The sequence below is a fragment of the Hemibagrus wyckioides genome, linkage group LG25, assembly GCF_019097595.1.
Source record: "Hemibagrus wyckioides isolate EC202008001 linkage group LG25, SWU_Hwy_1.0, whole genome shotgun sequence".
In the NCBI taxonomy this organism is placed as follows: Eukaryota; Metazoa; Chordata; class Actinopteri; order Siluriformes; family Bagridae; genus Hemibagrus; species Hemibagrus wyckioides.
The window spans coordinates 13,537,876-13,560,812 of NC_080734.1; the positions used below are offsets into that span (position 1 = coordinate 13,537,876).

At 37.8% G+C, this 22,937-nt stretch overlaps 1 protein-coding gene across 4 annotated transcripts in view; it reads left to right on the forward strand.

Annotated features, from left to right (window-relative positions):
* The window catches only part of LOC131345868 (nesprin-2), a 54,089-nt gene extending 31,957 nt beyond the window's left edge, over positions 1-22,132 (forward strand). For 3 of the 4 annotated variants that reach the window (XM_058378988.1, XM_058378989.1, XM_058378991.1), the window contains 22 exons: positions 141-335; positions 1,572-1,688; positions 3,281-3,436; positions 5,981-6,142; positions 7,034-7,200; positions 8,986-9,148; positions 9,452-9,639; positions 9,721-9,871; positions 10,425-10,607; positions 10,889-11,026; positions 11,848-12,042; positions 12,969-13,188; positions 14,078-14,146; positions 14,736-14,860; positions 15,396-15,525; positions 16,267-16,472; positions 16,953-17,153; positions 17,492-17,620; positions 18,232-18,423; positions 19,852-19,908; positions 20,152-20,186; positions 21,109-22,132. In XM_058378988.1, the coding sequence (XP_058234971.1) occupies positions 141-335; positions 1,572-1,688; positions 3,281-3,436; positions 5,981-6,142; positions 7,034-7,200; positions 8,986-9,148; positions 9,452-9,639; positions 9,721-9,871; positions 10,425-10,607; positions 10,889-11,026; positions 11,848-12,042; positions 12,969-13,188; positions 14,078-14,146; positions 14,736-14,860; positions 15,396-15,525; positions 16,267-16,472; positions 16,953-17,153; positions 17,492-17,620; positions 18,232-18,423; positions 19,852-19,908; positions 20,152-20,186; positions 21,109-21,319 (3,390 nt within the window). In that variant the 3' untranslated portion in view covers positions 21,320-22,132. The remainder of the gene's footprint in view (positions 1-140; positions 336-1,571; positions 1,689-3,280; positions 3,437-5,980; positions 6,143-7,033; positions 7,201-8,985; positions 9,149-9,451; positions 9,640-9,720; positions 9,872-10,424; positions 10,608-10,888; positions 11,027-11,847; positions 12,043-12,968; positions 13,189-14,077; positions 14,147-14,735; positions 14,861-15,395; positions 15,526-16,266; positions 16,473-16,952; positions 17,154-17,491; positions 17,621-18,231; positions 18,424-19,851; positions 19,909-20,151; positions 20,187-21,108) is intronic. The other variant, XM_058378990.1, reaches the window with a different exon arrangement.
* The last annotated feature ends 805 nt before the right edge of the window (positions 22,133-22,937 follow it).

Below are 22,937 nucleotides of genomic sequence, written 5' to 3' on the forward strand. Positions count from 1 at the left end.
GAGGGCAGTAGTGGAACATTTAATATGGGTAGATGTAATTGATTTGCCTTCTGTGGGTGGCACACCAGACAGCTGCCTGTGGACCCTATATCTAGGAAATTAATCGAATTATGCAATAGTTTCATCTTTGTTTTCCACAGCAAGCTCAGGAGAAGCTGAGCAATCATGAGGCGCTTTACACCCAGACTGTGCAGGTATACAGGCACATCTTACCCCTGGCAGATGTACAAACACAGTCTGAGCTGAAGGCTGAAATTGGGGCTTTGCAGGAAGCCTGGGAGCAAAGGAATGTTCTGCTTGTGAAAAGGAAGGCTCTCTCTGAAACTGTCAATCAGGTATGTGATCAAAACCCTATACACTGGAGCTCATCCTAGAATTTCTGTGAGATTAGATGGTGCAGTCATACAGGCAAATTTAAACCTAGGGTTAGAAAATGTCTATAGATCGTATAGGTTGGACTTGTTATGTAGATGCAGACATATTACAGCAAAAGGTTGATCCTTGGGTGACAGATTATGTTATATGTTGCTGTGGGATTCAAGATTAAAGCAATAAACCAGGAGAGATGGTTGTTAAGGTGTTTTTAAGGGGCTATAATCCAGTGTTTGATGTCCAGTGGCTAAATATTAAGGTAGTCTATGGATGAGCAATGGCTTAAGTGGAAAGGTTTCATTATTTTTCTTAAAACTGGAGCTTTAATACAGAATTCTGTTACTGTGTTGTGTTCATTGGTTCAAAACAGAGCTCAGTCGATTCAGCTTCTTACATAACATGAAGGCATTCACATTAAAGACAAATAAAGCTCTAAAGTACACCAAGTTTTTAAAAACATGACAGGGTTTTTTATCTACATCATTAGGGGTTAAACTCCTTATGAACAAAATTCATCACTGACAGACTGAATCCTTTGTTCACCAAAATCATGAGTCTGACCTACATACTCGATTTTAGTCCATTTCTCTACTCCTGAACAGCAAAGGATTGAATTTGAGCCTTCATGTTGCACTGTTTCACTCATGAGCCTGACACATTAGTGGAAATGAGTTGCAGACCACAGCTACCAACCCACATTGTAATTAAGATCATCTACAGTTGGGATCGATTTGCATAATTTTGCTAAATCAGATCTCTCCATGAATAAAAAACACTTTTTTCCTGAACTATTATTTAAATGTCATTTTCACTCAAGCTCACTAACATGAATAAGTCTATTGTGCACTACTGATGAGTGATTATTACATTATTCAGCTCTTACACTGTGATATAATGCCCATGTTACTACCATAAAATCAATTTAGAAATATACATAATTCTATTTAATGAGTTTATCCTAAACCTGACATTGTTTACCCAAGTAGATTTTGTTAAGATTGCATATTTTACTTATACAGTAAAAGTATAATTCTACTAAAACTATTTCTGATTGGAATTTTTATGCTAAATCATTCTGTTTGTATTTGGTAGGCAATGATTTTGGTAGGTTTTTTTTTTTTTAAATGAATAAATTTATTTATATAAATTTACCTCGTACTTTCCAAATCCCAAAATCGGTTTCTTCTGTTTTGTTGTAGAACTGGAGTTGCTGTGAGGATGGACTTGCTGATAGTGCGCTCCATCTGAGAGAGATTGCTGTCAGACTGAAGCAGCCACCACCAGATAACACAGAACTTCAGGAGAAGCTCATCAAGGTACTTGGTTTTAACTGGAATAGTGTCTAAATCAGGCGTCTCCAACACGTGGCTCCAGCCCACTTCTGAGTAGCTCACCTAAAGTTTCATAGAATATGTACAAAATTGATAAAATCAAACTCAATAAACCTTTTTAAATTTTATCAAATCAAACTCACAGACATCCCACCCCTTTCTGTTCTGACTCTCCAGACAAATCATGCTCCTCTAGTGCATCCATCCACATCACACACAGTTCAATCCAACTGTTCGTCAATCAATTTCACACACAGCACCAAGACCGGACATGGAAGCGTTATATAACATAAATCTGTAAACACAAATTGAAGTTTGGATAAAGGATGAAGAAAGCACATGGCAGATCCTTTTAACTTGGAAGCTGCTGGGGATTCGACATTGTTAGGAATAAAGCCACACTGCTGCCAAAAGCAAAACCACTGAATGACTTTATCCTGCTGCAGGAAGAGTGTGCTGTAGACATTTCTTATTAGTGCAGCTGGTGTTTCGGAGTAAATTGCTCTTTAATATTTCCCATTAAAATTGCATATAAAAAATATTTAATTCAATACAGTCATATACAATTTCAGGTCTCTGTTTTCAAAATTAATCTCACCTTCAGTGTCAAAATGTTTACAAAAAGTGTCTTTTTCAGTCTTGCTGAAGACTACAGGGTATGTGCCATGGGTCTGTCAGCAACAATTTGCTGATAAATAACAGAACCCATGCGAATGAAAGAAGACTGTCAATAATGACTGATAAATCTAGTCAACAAACCCTTTGTGTTAACTCAGTTAACTCCACTCAGCAGGTAACATGCTGCTTATGTGAATTTAAATTGATTTATTGTAAAATATTACTGTTCGGTATTGACATTTTTTTTTTTAAAGTTAAAAAATTATTATTCAACTGGTTCGGTTTATGGGAACAAGCTATTTAATTAAATGTTACTAATAATATAAGACGAGTAGTACCTGGCCACCTTCCTTTTGTCAAAGTAGCTCTCAGAGGAAATACAGTTGGAGACCCCTGGTCTAAATGCATTGGTGTTGGACTGATTTATAAGGAGGACACTCCAGAGTTGTACTGGCAGAAAAAATCTTGTGTTAAAAAAGCACTAATCAGCAGTAACGAAACATTTGCACTTTCTGCCTCCACACTTCAAAGAAGTTTTTTAACAAGCGTTAACACTTCATGGCCATTAAGAGCACACTTAAATTGATGGAATCACAGTTTTGAAGTTGTGTAATCTTGTCTAATTTTTCAAAGTGATTAAAGGAGGAGTTTTGTCATTATGTGACTCAACAGAAACTCTTTAGCAAAACAAAACATCAGCTGTAGCTCCAAGACGTTGAGGAAAGAATCACCTCCCCTACTGGTCTATTATACATCAGTAAGCGTCCCTCCCTCCCTCTGCCCCTGCCCCCTGCCCACTCATCCGCATTTCCCCCTTTCCGCCTCCTTTCCTCCCCCCTTACAACCATCAGGCCTTAATCCTGAATGCTAGTGACAGAGTGACAGAGAGAGTGAGGACTAGGCTTAGCGTGCAGCAGTAGCGGGGATTCAGCTCAGTGTCGGCTGCTCTGTTAATGCAGGAGGACGAGAACTCTTTGGAGCAGTGGGCTGGAGGACTGAAGGCGCTGGACACCATGAAGACAGATATCTCACAGTATGTGCTGCCCACAGACATGGTGCTTCTCCAGGGACATTTGGAGGAACTGCACAGCCAGTGGGAAGAACTTTGTCTGAAGGTGAGTGAAAGAGAGAGGGAAAAAAGAGGAGGCAGTGGTGGTGGTGGGGCAAGGGACTGCTGTGCTGCCACACAATGCACTCACCGTCAGGGCCTCTAGAAATGAGGGGGGGAAAGAATGCACAGCCCATGCATAAGAAAAGAGAGGGAAAGTCTTAAATCTGACTTATTCTGTAAACATTTTTTAATAAAGTTTTTTTGGAATGGTGAAATAATTGTTTCAATTATTGGATCAATGCAATTTAGTTACAGTGTAACTCCAGCGGTGTCTATGCTACCAGATATTTACAAAAAAGTCAGGGTCTTAGAAGTCTTTAATTGTAGATTAATTGTTAAGTGTGACTAAAGTTTTAGGAAAAAAGCTAAGAAATATTTTCAAGTCGAAAAATTTGTACATCCTTTGGAAAAAGCAAAGAAGGTGTGTTATGTTCCACAGCTCTTCCTTTGTTATTGTAAGGAGCAAAAAAAGGTGAAATTGTGTTTGTCATTAAATTATATGGCTGCACACCCTTGTTTCAAAAAATAATTTGCACACCCTTGGGGAAAAATAAAGGTCCACAGCTGTTCCTTTGTTATTGCAATTAGCAAAAAGGTGAAATAGTGTTTATGTCATCATAATGATACTACTGTAAAGTTTGCATCTCCCTTTCTGAATATGATATAAATATTTTCTAATAATGTCTGTGCCTTAATAACTGCTTCGAAACTCTTTTATTACTCTTGACTTCTTATAGACTCTATTCCCTTTAATATTCACCTCCTGGTCTTCTTCAACATATCTGCTTTCTTCACATCTGCAGGCCAAATTTCCATCTTCTTTATTTGGTTCATTTCTCATCTATCTGTTGATTTTACCTTGTTTTGAACTGTTGTCTTTTTGCACAATACACCCACATGTAATATTTAACATTTCGGAAATTGTTTCTTGTAGAAAAATTATGTAATTGAAGTTTAATTTTCCTCTCTTAACCGTAAGCAATGGGGGTGCAGTTTTATTGTTTTGATTTTTGGAGCATGCTGAGAACATAATGTAAGTTTTAATATAGAGAGCAGATGACTGTCCTGCTGGGATCTAAAGTTAAATGCCTCAGTTGCTTACCAATGGAGAGAGGTTTGAACAAACATTTGGCTTGAGTAGTTAACAGTCATGTAGCCTTCTTATGTAGAGATTATAAGAAAGATTGTAAGAGTGTGTGTGTGTGGGGGGGGGGTGGCTTAGATGACAACAGGTTGCAGGTGGAATCGAATAGCAGATGGCTAAGCAGGGCCGTGCTCAAGCTTCTAGGTCTAGATCTTTTGTGTGATTGTGAAAAAGCCACAATGATTAAAACAGTGGGTGTAAAACGAGCCTGATGCTTTGACCCTTGTGGAGCTGGAATATATAGACTCAATTAACTAAGCAAGCAGTTTTTATCTAAATAGAGCTGGTAACTTTCACTTGAAATCTCTTAGTTGCACTCTGCTTATAAATATGTTAGCAGTTAAATAGCTGACAAAGATACTGTAAATTCACTTGCTTTCAAGTTCCCAGGTGTGAAGTTAATGGAACTCTGAGAAAAAGATGCACTTAAGACTCTGTGATATTTGAATGACTGAGGGACTGAGGGAACTGAACCGTTAATATCCCCTACTGTGCTATGGTGCTTGCAGAAACTAATAAAGGAGCCCTTATTGTCAAGCCATGCATGTAGCTGTTGGTGCTAAATTGACTTTTATTTATAGCTGAACTGTATCTCACCTATCTAACTCCATGGCATGCATGTTTTTTTTGGAAATAAAAAAAAAGAAAGAAAAAACATATGTAAGGGGTTTTGAGCTTTTAGTAAGAGGCAGGCCTTCACTATATTTTCAGAAAATTTTTGATTGTGTAACATTTTTGATGTGGGCTGCATTTTTGCCCTGTCCTCTTAAGAGAAGGCTTTTGAGCATTTCTTGAAACCGTAAGGGGTACTCCTTTAGTTTTAGGTAAGATTAGACACTAAAGGTATCATGGTGATGTTTCTTACTCTCTATTAACTTCTTAAAAGAAATTCAATTTCAGAGTAATCAGATTTTATTTACATAGTGCTTTTAACAATAGTGCCAGCTCGATATAATGCCAGATTTTGATTTAGATCCCTAATGAGCAAATAAGAGATGACAGTGTCAAGAAAAACTCCCTGAAATGATACAAGGAACAAGACACAAGAGATTTGAGCCTCTTCTGAGCTGTATACTACAAAGGTGTGTGAAGGAACATACTGTGAATAAGAGACCTGGGCTGAGCACAGGATAGTATTTATGATTACAGCAGCAGCTCTTATGTAGTTTTTTGTTTTCTACAGCATCCGGATGAGATTTTTCCCATGATGTAAGGGTGATACTTGGGCGTAAATTGTTTCGGATGTGTGTTTTTTTTTATGGTATTCCTGTGGGACCATCCACAACCGTTAGAAAGTCGGATTCCCAAATATTGAGAGGACAAAATCAATGATTGTTTTTGTTTGTCTGCTTGTCACACTTTCTGATAAATCTCAATTCACACTGAATTTTTCTCTATGTGAAGGTGTCCAAGCGTAAACAAGAGATTGCTGACCGTCTGAATGCATGGACCATTTTCAACGACAAGCACAAGGAGCTTTGCGAGTGGTTAGCACAAATGGAGAGAAAGGTTCTACACAGCAGTGATTACTTGAGCATCGAGGACATGGTTGAGAAACTGAAAAAGGTAACACGAAAAACATCTAGGGTGGAGCATTTGCATGCTGTCATTCTTCTTGTTTGTTTATAAAGAAAGTAGGGTATGGGTTTGGGGCATCCTGAGGCAGGACTGGGTACAGGATTTTGAAGCTTTTTGATTTAAGGTTTGTAGAAATTTCATTCTGCTATAATCTTTCAAGGTAAGAATTGTAAATAAGCCAACTGTCATGTGTAATAAAATGTCTATGAAAGGATTACTGAGGAACCTAATTAGGTGCTTTATTTTATGCTTTAACAAATATGTAACTTCTTTTGACAAATGTACATTTATTTTCTCATTTCATCTTGTAATTAGACAGAACTCTGTAGGTAGTTAGGTCAAACAACTAAATATGTCAAATTAAAAGGTCAGCACTAGTCATTCATGTAGTATATGGGACTCTTTTGTTCCTTCACAATAATAAAGCCTCTCTCTCATCATCTGTAAGTGTTGCATTATACACAGGACACTCATTAGCACATAGTTTACTGTAGAGGTCATTCACTAGGTTCACAGTGGCCCAGTGATCATCAGAGACCTGAAAGCAGCCATTGTTTTTCCAAGCCGTCGTTACTGGCAACAGCCAGTGGATGGCTGATCAAAATGAGCAAGGCCAAATTGAACAAAACAGGTGAAGCCCCAAAAGCTCAGTAGCTATAGAGAGAAAAAGTGGAAGGGTCAGCAAGGAGTCTTTGCTCCTCCAAATTCAAATGAAGGCATCTTGAAATATTCAGTCTTTTATAAGAGGCCCTGCTGAGAGCCGAGCCACAGTTTTGACAGCTGCTAGGCCTAGATCAAGGCTTTGTTTGAGATAGATTCGTTAACAAGTAAAACATCCCTTTTGAATGCTGTTGGAGCTCACTATTTCTATCTCGCCAGGACTGCATGGAGGAGATTAACCTCTTCACCGAGAATAAGAGCCACCTTAAGCGGCTGGGGGAACAGCTCCTATTTGCCAGCGACCAAGCCAAAGAGGTCAACATCCAGGGCGTCCTGCAAGATGTCAGTGACCGCTGGCAGCATCTGTTTGACAACATTGAAGCCAGGTGAGCAAACTAGGGTCACAATATAAGAAGAGTTGCATTATTAGTCTCGTGTATTTCTATAAATAATACATGTCTGTGTCTACTCAGAGATGCAGCTTCCAGCAATTACAAACTACTCTTAATAGATGTTTTTAAATTAGATGATCCTAGCTTGTGTAAAGCAGTATAGTGAAAACTACTTATCTGCTAATACTGCCTGATTAATTATCTGCTAGCTAGTTAGCCACAAGAGTACAAATGATAACTTGATGTCTAAAATAAGCTTCAGAAAACTGAAACACACTAAACCCTGCAAAAGTAGCATGTGTAAACACAGAAAGGAACTTTCTGGGCTGTTTAGATTTTATTTTATGTATCAAGCTTTGATATTACATAGAATCTATGTTTTGTGTCTTTATACCCTGTGACCAAGTGAGCTTTTACACAAAGCTTTAAATTTTTCCTGACAGTTGGTATTGTTCCCCAGAGATAATTGTTTGCATTTGTAAGAAATAGAACCAGGAAAATGATCTTTGGCAACCTAGTTTTCTACTGAGGTCTTTCCCTTCTGTGTATCACTTCAGGGATGTACTCAGACATGAGGGTGACATGGACAGTCAGACAGATGGTACTAGCAGTGGAGGCAGGGAGATTTAGCTAACATTTACTAGTGTTGGCTTTGCCATATGGCTTGCCTGGATATTGCAGCCACTCCTCCTCTATGTGGAGCCCCATTCTTGTTCATGTGTGGGTCTATGTGGTGGGAAGGGGGTGAGAATACGAAACATGTCATGTCATATTAGCTATGTGACACAATGGGGTCAGGTGAGTGTACACTCAGCTGTGCAGCAGGCCCTGTTCACAAGACCATACTGTCACTTCTGCTCTCAATGGCTTCTGATTGTACCATTGAAATGCACTTTGTATAATCCCCGTGAAGCACAAAGCAGCTGTCAGCCGCTGGCAGAGATGGCTGGGTATGAGCAGAGAGCAGAGGCACAGTTTCCGGTTGAATTTAGGGACAAGCATAATAATAGACAGGATTTTATTTGCTGCTTCTCATAAAGCATCAGCTCTCAGATGCCAGAGCGAATTTTTATTACAGAAAATTAGCAGCTATTATTGTGTTTAAGCTAGGCAAACTGGTATGTTAAAATGCATAAACATTGTTGTAGTGTTAATTGTCTGTTTAAATTTCTTTTTAAAGCACTTTGAGCTGCATTTTATGCGTATTTTACAACAGCATTTATCCTCACACCACCACCATTCTTCTTCTTCTTCTTCTACCTATTATTATTATTATTATTATTATTATTATTATTATTATTATTATTATTATTATTATTATTATTATTATTATTATTATCATCATCTTTCAAATTCAGTTTAACATCTCTTCATATTAAACATTTGTACAAAATCCATCAACATTACACATGTTCTTCTTGACAAAAAAGCTAAAAATGCCTCTTGACAATTTATAATCAGGTTATAATACATCTCTATTCCTGATCCAACTTTTGAGCTGCAGTCTTTGTGTGCTCTGTGTGTGAAGTCAGGGTAACTATGGTTACTTGTTTGAGTGGGGATATTGGTGGTAGTGCATCGCCATGTTGCCATGGTGCCTGTTGAGAGACATGGAGACACCTTGGCCGGTGCAAAGGAGATGAAAGCCTTTCTAAGGACAATGAAGAGAAAACTCCAGTGGACATGCTCTCAAATGTACCTTTGAGTGCAGTGGAGTCTGTTTTGGGTTTATAAGAGAATGAAACTGTGTTACATCTGCCACCTAATATCTGTTTTCAGAGTGAACAAGCTGAAACAGTCTCAGGCTGCTGTGCAGCAGCTAGATAAGAACATGAGTAACCTGCGGAGCTGGCTGTCCCGAATCGAGGCAGAACTGACTATGCCTGTACACTACAGTGTCTGCAGTGGGGACGAGATCCAGAAGAGACTGGAAGAGCAGCAGGCAAGTAACTAGTTTTAGCTTTTAGGGCCTGAAAATATGGACAACAGCAACTGTTTATTTACAAGTCACCAGAAGCAACAGTAAAAGTCAGTGTTCATTGTGTCAGCTCTGCTCCCTACTGAAACGGGAGGATTTATAGAGTCTATCTATCTATCTATCTATCTATCTATCTATCTATCTATCTATCTATCTATCTATCTAGCTATCTAGCTATCTATCTATCTAGTTTACTCATAGGTTAGTGTTTTCTGGCACTGTTAGTACCGAACAGTCCCTTTAATATCAATACATCTGTATGTTCAGGAGCTGCAGCGGGACATTGAACAGCACACAGTGGGCATAACATCTGTACTCACTTCATGCGACATCCTACTGCACGACGAAGACGCCTGCAGCAACAACACTGAAAACGATTCAATCCAGCAGACCACTCACAGTCTGAACCAGCGCTGGAGAAACATCTGCTCCATGTCCTTAGAGAGGAAGATATGGTAGGGACTAGACCTGTGGGCATAGCATATTCACATGCACAATTATATATACTAAACATGTAATATTGTCTAACTTTGCAGGATTGACGAGACATGGAGGCTGTGGTGTAAGTTTCAGGATGATTACTCACAATTTGAAGACTGGCTAAACTTAGCTGAGCGCACTGCTGCTGAACCTGAGTCATCTGATGTCCTTTACACCATGGCTAAAGAAGAGCTCAAAAAATATGAGGTGAGATTTATCTCTAACAAGATGCAAATTATGACATATTTACAGTGCCATACTAACAGTGCAATGTAGAGGCGAGAAGTAGGACACAAGTGTGCACTTTATTGTGGATTATTATATCCAAGAATCATAGGCCAAGTGTATATGTGTATTCAAAGCACAGGCAGGTAGACGTAACCTATTAATAATAGTAATAATAATAATAATAATAATAATAATAATTATTATTATTATTATTATTATTATTATTATTATTATTATAGTGAGAAGCAAGGGAAACTGACTGTGGTTCAAGGAAAAAGCTGTGGACTTAATGACACTCACCAATGTTATAAACACTGTATATAAATAAATATAGAACAGTTTAAGACAGTCACGCAGTAATCCAATGACAAGATAGGTCTAATATAGAAACCAAAGCAAACACAAGCATATTCATGTTCAAAGAAACCAGGGCACATGACAATATATTAAAATCGTACTGAACTGAGAATACTGATATTCCTCTTTCCAGTAAATATTGAATGGTTTGCTGTCATACCTACTTTTCTCTCAGGCTTTCCAGAGAGAGGTGCATGAAAAGCTGGTCCAACTAGAAATGATTAATAGCCAATATCGACGGCTAGCCCAAGAGAACCGCACTGACTCAGCTAACACTCTGCGGACCATGGTGCACCAGGGCAACCAGCGCTGGGACGCTCTGCATCAGAGAGTGGCAGCCATCCTGCGCAGACTGAGGGTGAGTCCACCACATAGCATTAAATTTTCCAGTTGACCTCATTTATTAGTGTTAGACACACAAATAATGATCACTATATTAAGTCGCATTATAGCTCCTTGGACAAATTCTCCTGTCGTTTTTTAATTCTTTAATTACTTGGGTGTTTTGTGAACTGAATTAACGAACTGACACTTTTATGAAACACATATTGATATATTAGCTTCAGTAATACTACAGACTACAGGCCATGGTTTGCATTTAACAGTTTCACCATTTCACCATTTTCTGTGTCTCTGCAGAACTTTACAGCTCAGAGAGAGGATTTTGAGGGGACACGGAAAAACCTGCTGGTCTGGCTGACTGAGATGGACTTGCAACTTACGAATGTGGAACACTTGTCAGAGAGCGACATCGAACACAAGCTGAAAAAGCTCACAGTAAATATAAACTTCTATTACATGCTATAATCGGCTTCGCCATTCCTTTCTCTTTTTTTGGTGCATTTTTGGTGAGTGATGTCCTTGACTGATTTTTGTTGAAATCTTTGAGAAAGAGTTGCTCAGGAAATCAGTACATTAATTGGACTAGTTATTACTCAAACTGTGAATAGTAGAAATAGATATTTACCCTCACAGTAGCATATACAGTATAGGTACACAACTATACTAGGCTTGTCTAGTGTTATTAATAGACCAAAACAGTTTATTAGTATGAAGTAGGGCTTCCTTTTTTGTGAGCAATTCAGCATTAATTCACCTTAGGGAATGACAGCACAGTGGCCAGAGGGATTCTGAGCTGTTCCTCTTGCAGAACAATGGCCAGGTCACTACGTGATGCTGGTGGGGGGAAAAGGTTCCTGACTCACTCTTCCAAAACACACTAAAGTGCCTCAGTAATGTTCAGAACTGGTGACTGTGCAGGCAATGGGAGATGTTCAACTTCACTTTCATGTTCATCAGACCAATCCACCACCATTTCATTGGTCTTGCTCGTGTATTGGCGTATTATCATCCTGATACACGGCATCACCTTCATGGTACAATCTTTGCATATGATTTTATATCGTGTGTCAAAAAGGGTTCCTAGCAGGGTCTTTGGATAGTTAAAGGTTTTTGGCTTCCCAAAGTGCTGTACTTGGAATCCTCTCTTGTAGAGTTTTACACTGTATGTTTAGAATTCCCTTCATGGGACATCCCAAAGGTACGTGAGCAACATTTTATTCATACAGCTGTGCTCCTGTGTCTCTCTATGTGTAAAGGGTCTCAAGAAGAAGATAACTCAGAACACAGATAAGATTGACGCTCTGATTGTGTTCGGTGAGGGTCTGATTCAGAGGAGTGCTCCACTTGATGCTGCACTTATAGAGGAAGAGCTCGAGGAACTGCATTCCTACTGCCAGGAAGTGTTCAGCCGAGTGGGCTGCTTCCATCAGCGCCTCACCAGCCCTCAGCCTGTAGGCTACACTCCACTATCTTCAACTGCATTACACTCTCTGTCCTACATATTGGACAGATAGATGCTTATATATTCTATTAATTTCTTATTAACTGTTTCAAAAGGTGTTAGTTAATGAATAATTCACTGTGACATGTGGGGGTTGGTATAAACCAACCTCATTTGAGATGCATTTCATGTTCGCAGTATGTGCAGAGTGCATTCAGGCATTCATCTCTAAATATATTACACAAAAATAATAACAATCAGTCTGTCTCAAGAACTAAAATGACTAAACGTAAAACGAAAGAAAGATTTTACTAAAATCCCACAAAAAACTAAACCCCAATAATAAAACTATACTAAAATGTATTAAAAAAAACTATACTTATGTATTAAAAAAAAACTAAAAGTAATATAAAAGTGAAAACATATTTAATTTTTTAACTATTGGCTTTTTTGACTATTGGCTTTACAGTCCACTCAAGTGAGTGGATAGAGTGGACAGTTCTGCAGGCAAAAGCATTTTGTTGATGAGAAAAGTCAAAAGAAATTGGCCAGATTGGTTCAACCTGACAGGAAGTCCATCAGATAAAAATAATCTGAGGATACATTGGGTGCAAGTCCATCACAATTAGACAGGTGAACCATAAAAGCATTGTTTGGTCCTTTTTTGATTTTCAACTGTCCAATTTTGCTGAATGTGTGCCCACTGTAGCATAAGATTCCTGTTCTTGGCACAAACAAACATGCCATTGCCAAGGCACTGAGACAGAATTTTTCCTCATTCTAATATTTGAACATTAACTTAAGCTCTTGTCTTGTTTCTGCATGAATTTCACTTTAGCCACATGATTTATGAGTAGTAGTATGAATGTGCAGATGCTCCCAATAAAGTGGTCATTACTTACATACTTTTTCTTTCTGCATTGTCAAAATCTCAAGCTCTGTGTCAGTGAAGATTCTGATGTAGCTGAACCAAGTCATGACACATCCACCAGCCAGTCCTCCATGTCCCTCCTGGTCCCTCCACAAGAACGATCAGGCTGCGAGACGCCACTTAGTGTCGATTCCATCCCCCTGGAGTGGGACCACACCGGAGATGTGGGTGGTTCCTCGTCACATGAGGAGGAGGATGATGCAAGCTTCTTTAGCTGCCTCTCAGGTAACTAACTTAGGTTACTATCTGTACGATGGGCTAGCATGCTGTTCAAAGTCAGGCATGGGATTTTGGTAGATTGAAACTATATTTTGGAAGTGCTCACATGTAAATAGATTTCTGCAGGGATGACGTTTTTTGCAAAAATGTTGTTTTTATAAACTGTTATCAGATTTATGGGTTCTGATTTGTGAGGTAATTAAAGAAGTCTTTATTAGTGCCACACATGCAATACAGCACAGAGGAATTCTTTTCCTTGCATAGCCCAGCTTTGAAAGTTGGGGTCAGAGCGAAGGGGCAGCTATGATACAGCACTCCTGAAGTAGAGAGGGGTTAAGGGCCTTGCTCAGGGGCCCAATAGTCTCAGCTTGGCAGTGCTGGGGCTTAAACCCCAACCTTTCAATCAACTTAACCACTTGAGCCACCACTGCCCCCTTGAGCAAAGCCCATAAATGACAACTGCTCAATTTGACCTTGTCATACTTGCAAATAGGTTTGGAACGGATAAGCACCAATCAGAGGGAATAATTTCATGTTTTATTTGATGAATATTAATGCATGTAATTTTAATGTAAATACAACAAGCAAAAACAAATAACTACTTCACTGTGGAGAAAAAGGTGCATCATAAATTCCATAATCCGACTGCAGTTAAAGCCATTCTGATCTCTGTCACTGAAGTGATGATTTTCTATTCTCAAACTGCACCATTGTCAGTATGAATGCTGAGAACAAAATATAAAATCAAACATTTTACATTTTTTGCAAATAACTTTTATATCTTGTAATTTTATTTGACTAACTGATTGTAATTTTTTATGTGTTTGAGTACTCTTATACTCAAAATGCGTATGACTACTTCTGAGGTCTGAAGTAATCTACTTCATTTCCTCAGGTGTGGAGGTCACAGAGAGCTCCGAGGCCTTTGTAAAGTCCACAGTACAGTCTCTTGCAGCGAGCTCGGGTAGGCATCAGTCATCTCCAGAAGTGGGCTTTAGCGGGGCATGCTGCACACTCACCTTCCACTACTTACCTATTGCTTACTTCTCATTGCCTCCTGTACAGTTTCCTAAATTACTAAACCATGTTTAGGGGCACACGGGGCATCAAAAAAAACTCTTTGTGTACTCCTTCTGGCTCTGGGTACTCTTTGTCTTTCTCTATGTCTCTTGTGAATGAAAAAAAGCTTATTCCTGTCCTCCCCCTGGTCCAGCTGTCTCTGTGCTCAGAGCATGAAAGCTTTAACTGAGTGTAGAGAGGGGGAGCTCAGTGCCTATCTTGCCCACAAGAACGAGAGGAGCAGAGGGCATGGAGAGATTAGACTCCTCACTCTCAGCAGACTTAATCCACACACAGTGTCTCCCAGTCCACAGCTGCTGCATGGCAAAAACACTGATAGGCATGCCATGATAACGCTGATGATGACACATTTTCACCTCAGGAATGAAGAGGCAGTGCACCATCAAAGCATCACTGCATGTCCACATGCTGCTGATTATGGAGTGATCTAATGGATCTTTCTTTCTTTCTCTCTCTCTCGCTCTCTCTCTCAGTCCCAGGACAAGATGTGGCAACTCACAGTTGGCACTCACAGGCTGTTCCAGATACAATCGCTTTTACCCTTCCTGATACGAAAGAAAAACTCACACCTGATCTTCCTGAACATGAACAAGGCTACGTAAGTACATGCATGTGTAAATCCAAGTCAGCTTATGAAAAATACCTTTGTAGACAAATAGCTCATCTCTGAAAGAAATCTAACCTTAAGCAGAAGCACTTAACTAGATTTATATTAATACATATATATATATATATATATATATATAAATATATATATAGCCATAACATTAAAAACCACTGTGAATAACGTTGATTATTTCATCGAAATGGCACCTTTGATATATTGAGCAGCAAGTGAACAGTCGTTTCTCAAAGCTGTTTCTGTCTTTTACTGCCTGTCTCTCTAAAAAGTGAAATAAGTACTGAGACATGTTTGAGAGTTTATAGCCCATTCAATTAGAATCAGATGCAACTGTGGCTATGCATGTACCTGGGGTTTTAGCTCTTTTAAATATATTATTTAGACCTACAGTATTTAAAAACTGAAACAGAGATCCTTCAGTTGTTTGCGAAGTGCTTGTATGGAACTGTATCTGTATATCCTGTTGACACTAATCACACTATTATCCTATTTTCCTGATGATGGTCAATAGGTTCAGCTCATGTCTGAGTGCAGCAGCAGCATTAAGAATGTGAAGAAGGTCTCAATCATCCTCAATGATGATGAACAGCAGGGGGGCCATGGAGGCCTCACTAGCCTCACAGCTGCAGAGAAACAGTCAAGTAAATAACCTTTAGAATTGTATTCACCACATGCACACAAGTGCCTAATGTAGTATGATCATTTATAGTTTACTTAACACTACACCATACAATATACAAACATACAAAAGGTGAGTGTAAGCTTTTCAAAAAATACTAAATATGTTTTCCAGGCTATATGCACTATACAATTCTTATTACACATCTGTGAATGAACATACAGCAAGTCTTACATAGGAAATGTCTGTAAATGCTGCTGAAATAAACATTTGATAACACTTTACTTAAATCCAGTGCTCATAGGATAACATGGCTCAAGTTACACATAACTGACACACTGATGTAAACCTACATAAACATTATAAACATATAACAAATGTTTATATGTTCTAAAAATATAAATGTTTCTTCTGACTACTGTCCAATACTATGTTTGGTCATGCTGATATCAGAATAAACCTGTATACATTTTTATTTAGGATTATAACAGGTGTCAAAAGGGCTGCAGTATGTCAGGAAGTCCTGCAAACACCACTCTTACAGAGTCAATGCAGTTTTATAATAAACACCATCTGTTAGAATTTAGGACAGTTGCGTAGAGTCTTATGTAGGTGTCATGTATCTATAATTGTTTAATATTAAGGCTGTGTACATTTTGTGCTTTTGCTATTATATAAGTATTCTGCACTAATACTTCACACATATTCACTTTATCCACCCCTCAGTCTCCATGATTATGCTTCCTTATCCTGTCCTCTGCAGGAGTAATTGAGCGCTGGGAGCTCCTCCAGGCGCAGGCAGTCAGAGAGGAGCAGTGCTACAGCAAAGACCGGGAACAGCTGACGTCTGACCTGCACAACATCACTTCCTGGCTGGGCCAGGTCATCCCTGAGCTGGAGAAATTACAAAATGAGGAGACGGCTTGTGTTAGCGTGCAGATCATGGAGGCCAGGGTCAAACAGCTGAAGGTGTGTGCTCACGAAAGCTATGTGAAATGTTAAGACGTTATTGATATATATCATTAGACTTTTCTCTATACATTGATAGCACCACTCATAATGATCATATAATAAAGCAGTTTAAAGCATAATACACATTTATTTTTATTACATACTCTTTTTAGAGTCAAAATACAGTACCAACTTGATTGCATTTATTAAATTATTAGGTTAATGTTGTTTATTTAATTTAAAGGATAGTATATGTGCAATTTAATTGTTAATTGATCTTAATTAATCATGGATTGTCTATACACTGATGTTAATGTACAGTGATATAATGAAGATGGAAATAAGAAAAATATCAGTAATGCACTCAGATGCTATACCCCTCCTCAGGTCCTCTCATCTGTATATTAAAGTATTTTCCTTAACATGCTGAAATGTGTGTTGACCAGTTCATCTATCCGTGGACCATTTTCTCACTCTACCCTCCTCTGCATCTTACAGGACATGCAGAAGGCTTTTGCACGCTATAAGACGCTGATGCTGAGTCTGAACCTAGGTGGGAGGGAGCTGCAGGGTGAAACAGGTCCAGAGGTGCAGCAGCTACAGGAAGACTTGTGCAGCATGAACCGAAGCTGGGACGAAGCCTGTGTAAGTGTGGAGGAGTGGGAGGACAATCTGCGAAAGTCCTTCATGCATTGCCAGGTAAGAGGCCTAAATAAAGTGATGTGTGTAAATCTGGGTGCTAGTGTTTTTGCAGTTTTTGCAAATGAACTGATGTGAGAGTGATATGAGTTTCAGTTCATTTTTGTGTTTCTAATTGTTTAGAAAGTTAGGTGAAGTCATTTTGTGTTTTGTTTTAGACTTATCACACTCCTGCAGTCTTCTCCTTTGCTTTATTGTGTTAAAGACTGTTTCCTTCCACTTGATAAACTTGCGATAGGGCAGAATGTTTTTCTGTTGTGCCACTCAGAAGTTCCATGATTTAGACGTTCAGAAAATGTTCACCTAGGTCATTTCATTTTTCATTTTCATTCTTATAGGAGTTCCATGAGACGTTGCACTCACTCTTGCTGTGGCTGGCCCATGCAGAGAGCAGAAGATTCACTGTTAACATCCATGACCCATCTGTACAACCGTCTGTGCTGCATGAACACAAAGCTGTACTGATGGTGAGACTGAAAGCAGTTCTGACTTAAAACCTACATGAGCATTAACTTACTTAATTTGTTGGCCTGAAGTATATGAAGATCTAACCAGTAACATTATAGTGGAAGATCCTTACCTTACTAATGCTGAGTAGAGTCCCTTAGGTAGTTTATGGAATATGAATAATGTAATATACTTGTGTATTAGAGATTAAGAGTCTTCAGTGGCCCAAAACAGTTCTGTGAAAGTGAGCACTCTGGGTCAAATTATTTTTTATGAGCACTAGACACTGATGAAGAACGCTTTAAATAATGTCTGTTAGATTCAGTAGAAAATGATGGACTTGGACATGGATTTTAAAACCTGTCTAGGATATTTTGAGATGATCATGCATCTCAATATATATATATATATATATATATATATATATATATATATATATATATATATATATATATATATATATATATATATAATATAATCTATAAAGTATGATAAATAAAAAAAATACTAAGTATTAAAACACAAATTAAGATCTGTTTATTTGGTAAAATTATTGGGAATCATTCTGTTTTTTCATGTTCAGTAATAAATAGCATGTGCTAATGAGCTGTTCTGCCCCCCCTGGTGGTAGGGTCTGGAAGAGGAGCTGAATGTCCGGCAGAAGCGAGTGTCATCTCTGCAGGAGATCACCACTGAGCTGCTCCCTGAGTCAGGGCCAGAGGATGACTTTGAGGCCACAGAGAAGCTCCACGTCATCCGTAACAAATTACAGCTGCTGCTGCGTCAGGTCAAGCAGGACCTCCAAACTGTTCAAGAGCGCTTGGTAAGAACAAATTAGACTGATTTAAAATAGCTGCTACATTAGGGACTTGAAGTTATATGAAAAGTAAAAGCTGCCCTACTAAGGAGTCTAACTGCATATTGAAACTGGAGTCTAAAAGCCCAGTAGCTAGATTACTGTAAATGTGGCTGTTAGTGGTCTAATTCAGAATGAATAAAAAGGACACATATGAATGGGGTTATGATGAAACATGGAGCTGGCTTTAGACCAACATTTGTTTGACACATGGCCTTCTACTCAAAAAAAACAAAAAACATAACATTGATCAAATAATTAATGAACCGACGATTGCTGGAAAGCAGACAGCTAAATGAAATTTCCAGAACAGGGACTGACCCAAATTAAGCTCTGTTTTTTTGTTGTTTGTTTTTATTTGGTGTTTTGTGATTTATTATATGATGGAGAAAGCTCAAAAGCCAAAACAGGAGATGTGTTGTCTGTTATTATTATTATTATTATTATTCGACAAATCCTGGATGAACAAGTTGAACAGATCCACATACACTATTATCCAGTGCTGTCACATGAAGATTTCCTTTATATTGGTCAAGAAAGTTTACAGAATGGTTTTAAACAAGTACGTTCATACACTACAAAATCCTGGCCACATTTGTTGTAACCGTTCATTCATTTGTGATGAATCATTCCTCTTGCTATTGGGCATGCCACCTCCATCCAGGGAATTAATGAACAAACTAAATTTACATGAGCTCCAAATATTTTTCCCATCTAATAATTATGCTAAAAGCATTATTCTTATGATGTAGTCTAGTGAGAGTGACAATAATGGCAAGCTGAACCTCTTGGACCGATAAACAGATAAACAGTACAGATAAGAATAGAAAAAAAAAAGAATTTCACTGTACTATACTCATAAATGTGACTGTCTTCTGAAGAGCTAGTCGTGCCCTGGTTTTTTAAAGGAGTTATATAATATCTCAGACCTGCACAATAAAAGATTATAAATTAATAAATGAATCCAAAGCATAAAGCACATATTCAGTTCAAACAGCACTTAAAACAGCTTTGCTCAGCGCCAGTTTCTCAAAGAGTATCATGAAGTTAAAATCATTTAAAAGGAGTGTGAGTGCTAACAAAAGCTGTGTTAACATTCAGCTGTGTCTCTTACTAAGATTGGTAAGAGCTTGGTGCTAAATATTTAAGTGCTTATACAAATACAAGTAGAGCTTCATACTGTAGAGGGTTATATTTGAGGGAAAAAAAATAGTCATCTTTGGGATAAAGAATGTCTCTAAAACTTTTACAAAGCTATACAAAAAAACATAATTGAATTGTACAGCAACCTTGATGCTATTCAAACTTCAGTTCTATTCAGTTTTATTTACATAGCACTTTTAACAGTGCACAATGTCACAGAGCAGCTTTACAGAAAATTATTCTCTGCTACAGGACTCCCCTGAGGCACTGGCTGTGAGTAAAGAACAAGATCCTGGATCTTCATCTGTGGTAAGCTAGCAGGAATTGTAACCACTTCCTAAAATGCAGAAATATTTTTACTAACCCATAAAATACTTATTATTGAGTCAGTAATCTGCAATAAAACCAATACGCAAATGGATTTATGTAGGAATTTGAAAATACAGACTGTTGACAGGTTTAAGGTGTTATATGTATAGATAGGTGTTAGATGTATATTTAAGTTATATTGTGTTTGTGTGTGTGTGTGTGTGTGTGTGTGCGTGTTTGTAGGAGCTACCAGCAAGCGGATCATCCGGTGCCAACAGGTACTGTACAGCTCACTTTTATTGAGTGTAACACATTGGAAATAAAAGGCTCACATCTCAGCTCTGCAGAACTTTTGGAGGAAACTAAGTGCAGTATTGTGTTACTCTTGACCTCCCTAACACACGGTACGAATTTGGTGTAAATTGAAGAACGGTGAATTTTTCACCCCCCCAAAAAAACCCACAAAGGCTAACCCCTTACCTTTTTTAGGGTAAGAAATTTGTCGTTCTCCGATCTTCACCACCTTCACATTGTGCATTATTGAGGTCAGGAATAAGACAGTAGTGTAATTTGTTTCATCCTATCAATCTCTGAAATTGAGATATAGTATACTATAACATAACGTGTACAGTGCAATGCTGTACTATAATATGTTATACTATATCTTTATTTTGGAGCATGATAGGACAAATCTAATTGCACATTTGTGTTTGCCTTTGCCTAACTCATAGTACAAATTTGGTATAAATTTGAGAACACTGATTTTTACATAAAGGCTAACCACCTACCATTTTTGTGGGTGAAAAAAATTACATTTTCAGATCTTCACCAAATTCACAGTGTGCATTAGGGCCATCAAATCTAACATAGCAGTGTAATTAGTTTTATTCTATCATGCTCTAAAACTGAGTTATAGTATAATGTATAATATATTTTAGCATTGCACAGTAGAGTACGGCATGAAACTGTGAAAGTGCAATATAAATGAAATAGAAATACTATTGTGTAGCACTGTAAGGTTTAACAGAATAGCAAAGTGTTGTATATCATAGCAGTTAAATAGATAGTCTATAGTATAACAGGTTAAATCAGTACAAAATACTTAAGTGCAGTACAGCAGATACTATATGCATATTTTCATTATCTACTATATTATATCAATAACTGATGAGATTCTTAATGAGATTCTTTTTGTTCCAGGTTGCAGAACAGAGATTCATCCCCACCACGGTCTTTCTTCTATCGTGTCCTGCGAGCTGCCTTCCCGCTCCACCTCCTCTTCATCCTGCTGCTGGTTTTTGCGTGCCTGGTACCTCTATCTGAAGATGACTACAGCTGTACTCTATCTAACAACTTTGCTAGATCGTTCTATCCTATGCTGCGCTACACTAATGGACCTCCTCCAACTTAACACACATATACACAAATACTGACCAAATACTGGTCTGCTTCCAAAGGTGACTCACAAACACTACAAGCACTCGGTGTGGGAGAGCATAATGCTACTGTCCAAAAGGGTTTTAATAATCGTATTTATAAAAGTGATTCTGTTCTATTTATATTCTGTTTCCCTAAGAAAAGCCATACTACTGACAACTTTTTTTAAAAAAAGATGAACTCCAACTATTATTACGTATGTATTCTTTTACTAAATTGATGTGAGTGGGAATGTTAAGAACGTAATCATTCTAAACAGAACCCTGTTGAAACACTGGCTTCCAATCACTTTTCAGGGTTTCAATATTCACTGAACAGAGAATGATTTCTTTTTATTATACATTCTTTTTCTGGGTGAAACATGCATCATTTTGATCATTCTGTTCATTTTTTCAACGTAAATCATTTTGATAGACAGAGAGAATGTGTAGTTGTGTTTTATGCCAAACAGTATGTTTTCTTCACAGAACCAGCATGTTTTAATGTAATTCCAAATTTTTTCATTTGTGTGTATTTTGTTACGGAATTTTTTATTTTTATTTTGGGTAGGGGCACCTCTAAACATGTTCTTTTGTTTTTTACTTAGGCCATGAAAAGCTATAAAAGCTGTAATTTGTATATTTGCTGCTTCAAGCCTTATTTTTCTTGTAGACAGTTGATCATTAAGAGCATTGACTTTACTGTGACAAGCATGGACTCTAAGAACTTATTATTGTGTACTGCAATTCATTTCTGGACTTGTTTTTTCCTCTTATTTGGTAATAAATATTACATTGTGCAACCAAAATGTGATGAGAAATGCCAATTTATCCATTTTTAATGAAGTCTGCAATCAACTTAAGAATAATTGGTTCCCTACAAGAAAATGGGCAACGCTGACTGTAAATTATTAGCCACATAATGAATATTAATAAAACACACACACACACAAAAACAGTGTTACACAGTTTTTAAATAGATGTAAATGCTTGTATATGAATGGAGTCTCAGTATACGTTATGCAGATTAACACAGATTTTTTACCCCAAAACACACTAACCTAGAGGCTAACCTCTTACCATTTTTGGGGGGTGAAAAAATTGATGTTGTCAGATTTTCACCAAATTCACAATGTGCATTAGGGAGGTAGACACAGAAGTGCATTTAGTTTCATTCTATACTATTGTGCTCAGGTATATTAAATCAAATTTGAATGATTTTGTATAGTAAAAAATGGTACAGTGTACTATAGCAGTCATTAAGCAGTAGATTAAACTTACTATAGTACAGCTGATGCAATGATCATAATTCTATCCAAGCTCATGCACTGCATGTATCTGTTAACTGATGTTAACCAGTTAAATGTATAAATTTGTGCGTCCCAAACCTGTACATTTTCCTGAGTATAATGCATTGGAAATAAAAGGTTCAGCTCTTAGCTTTGTAAAATGATAGGACAAAACTAACTATTGTGTTAGCCTTGACCTCCCTAACACATGGTATGTAAATGTAAATGGTATGAATTTGGTCTAAATCTGAGAATGCTGAATTCATTTCGTGCATTAGGGAGGTCAAGACTAAAACGGTAGTGCAATTAGTTTCGTCCTATTGAT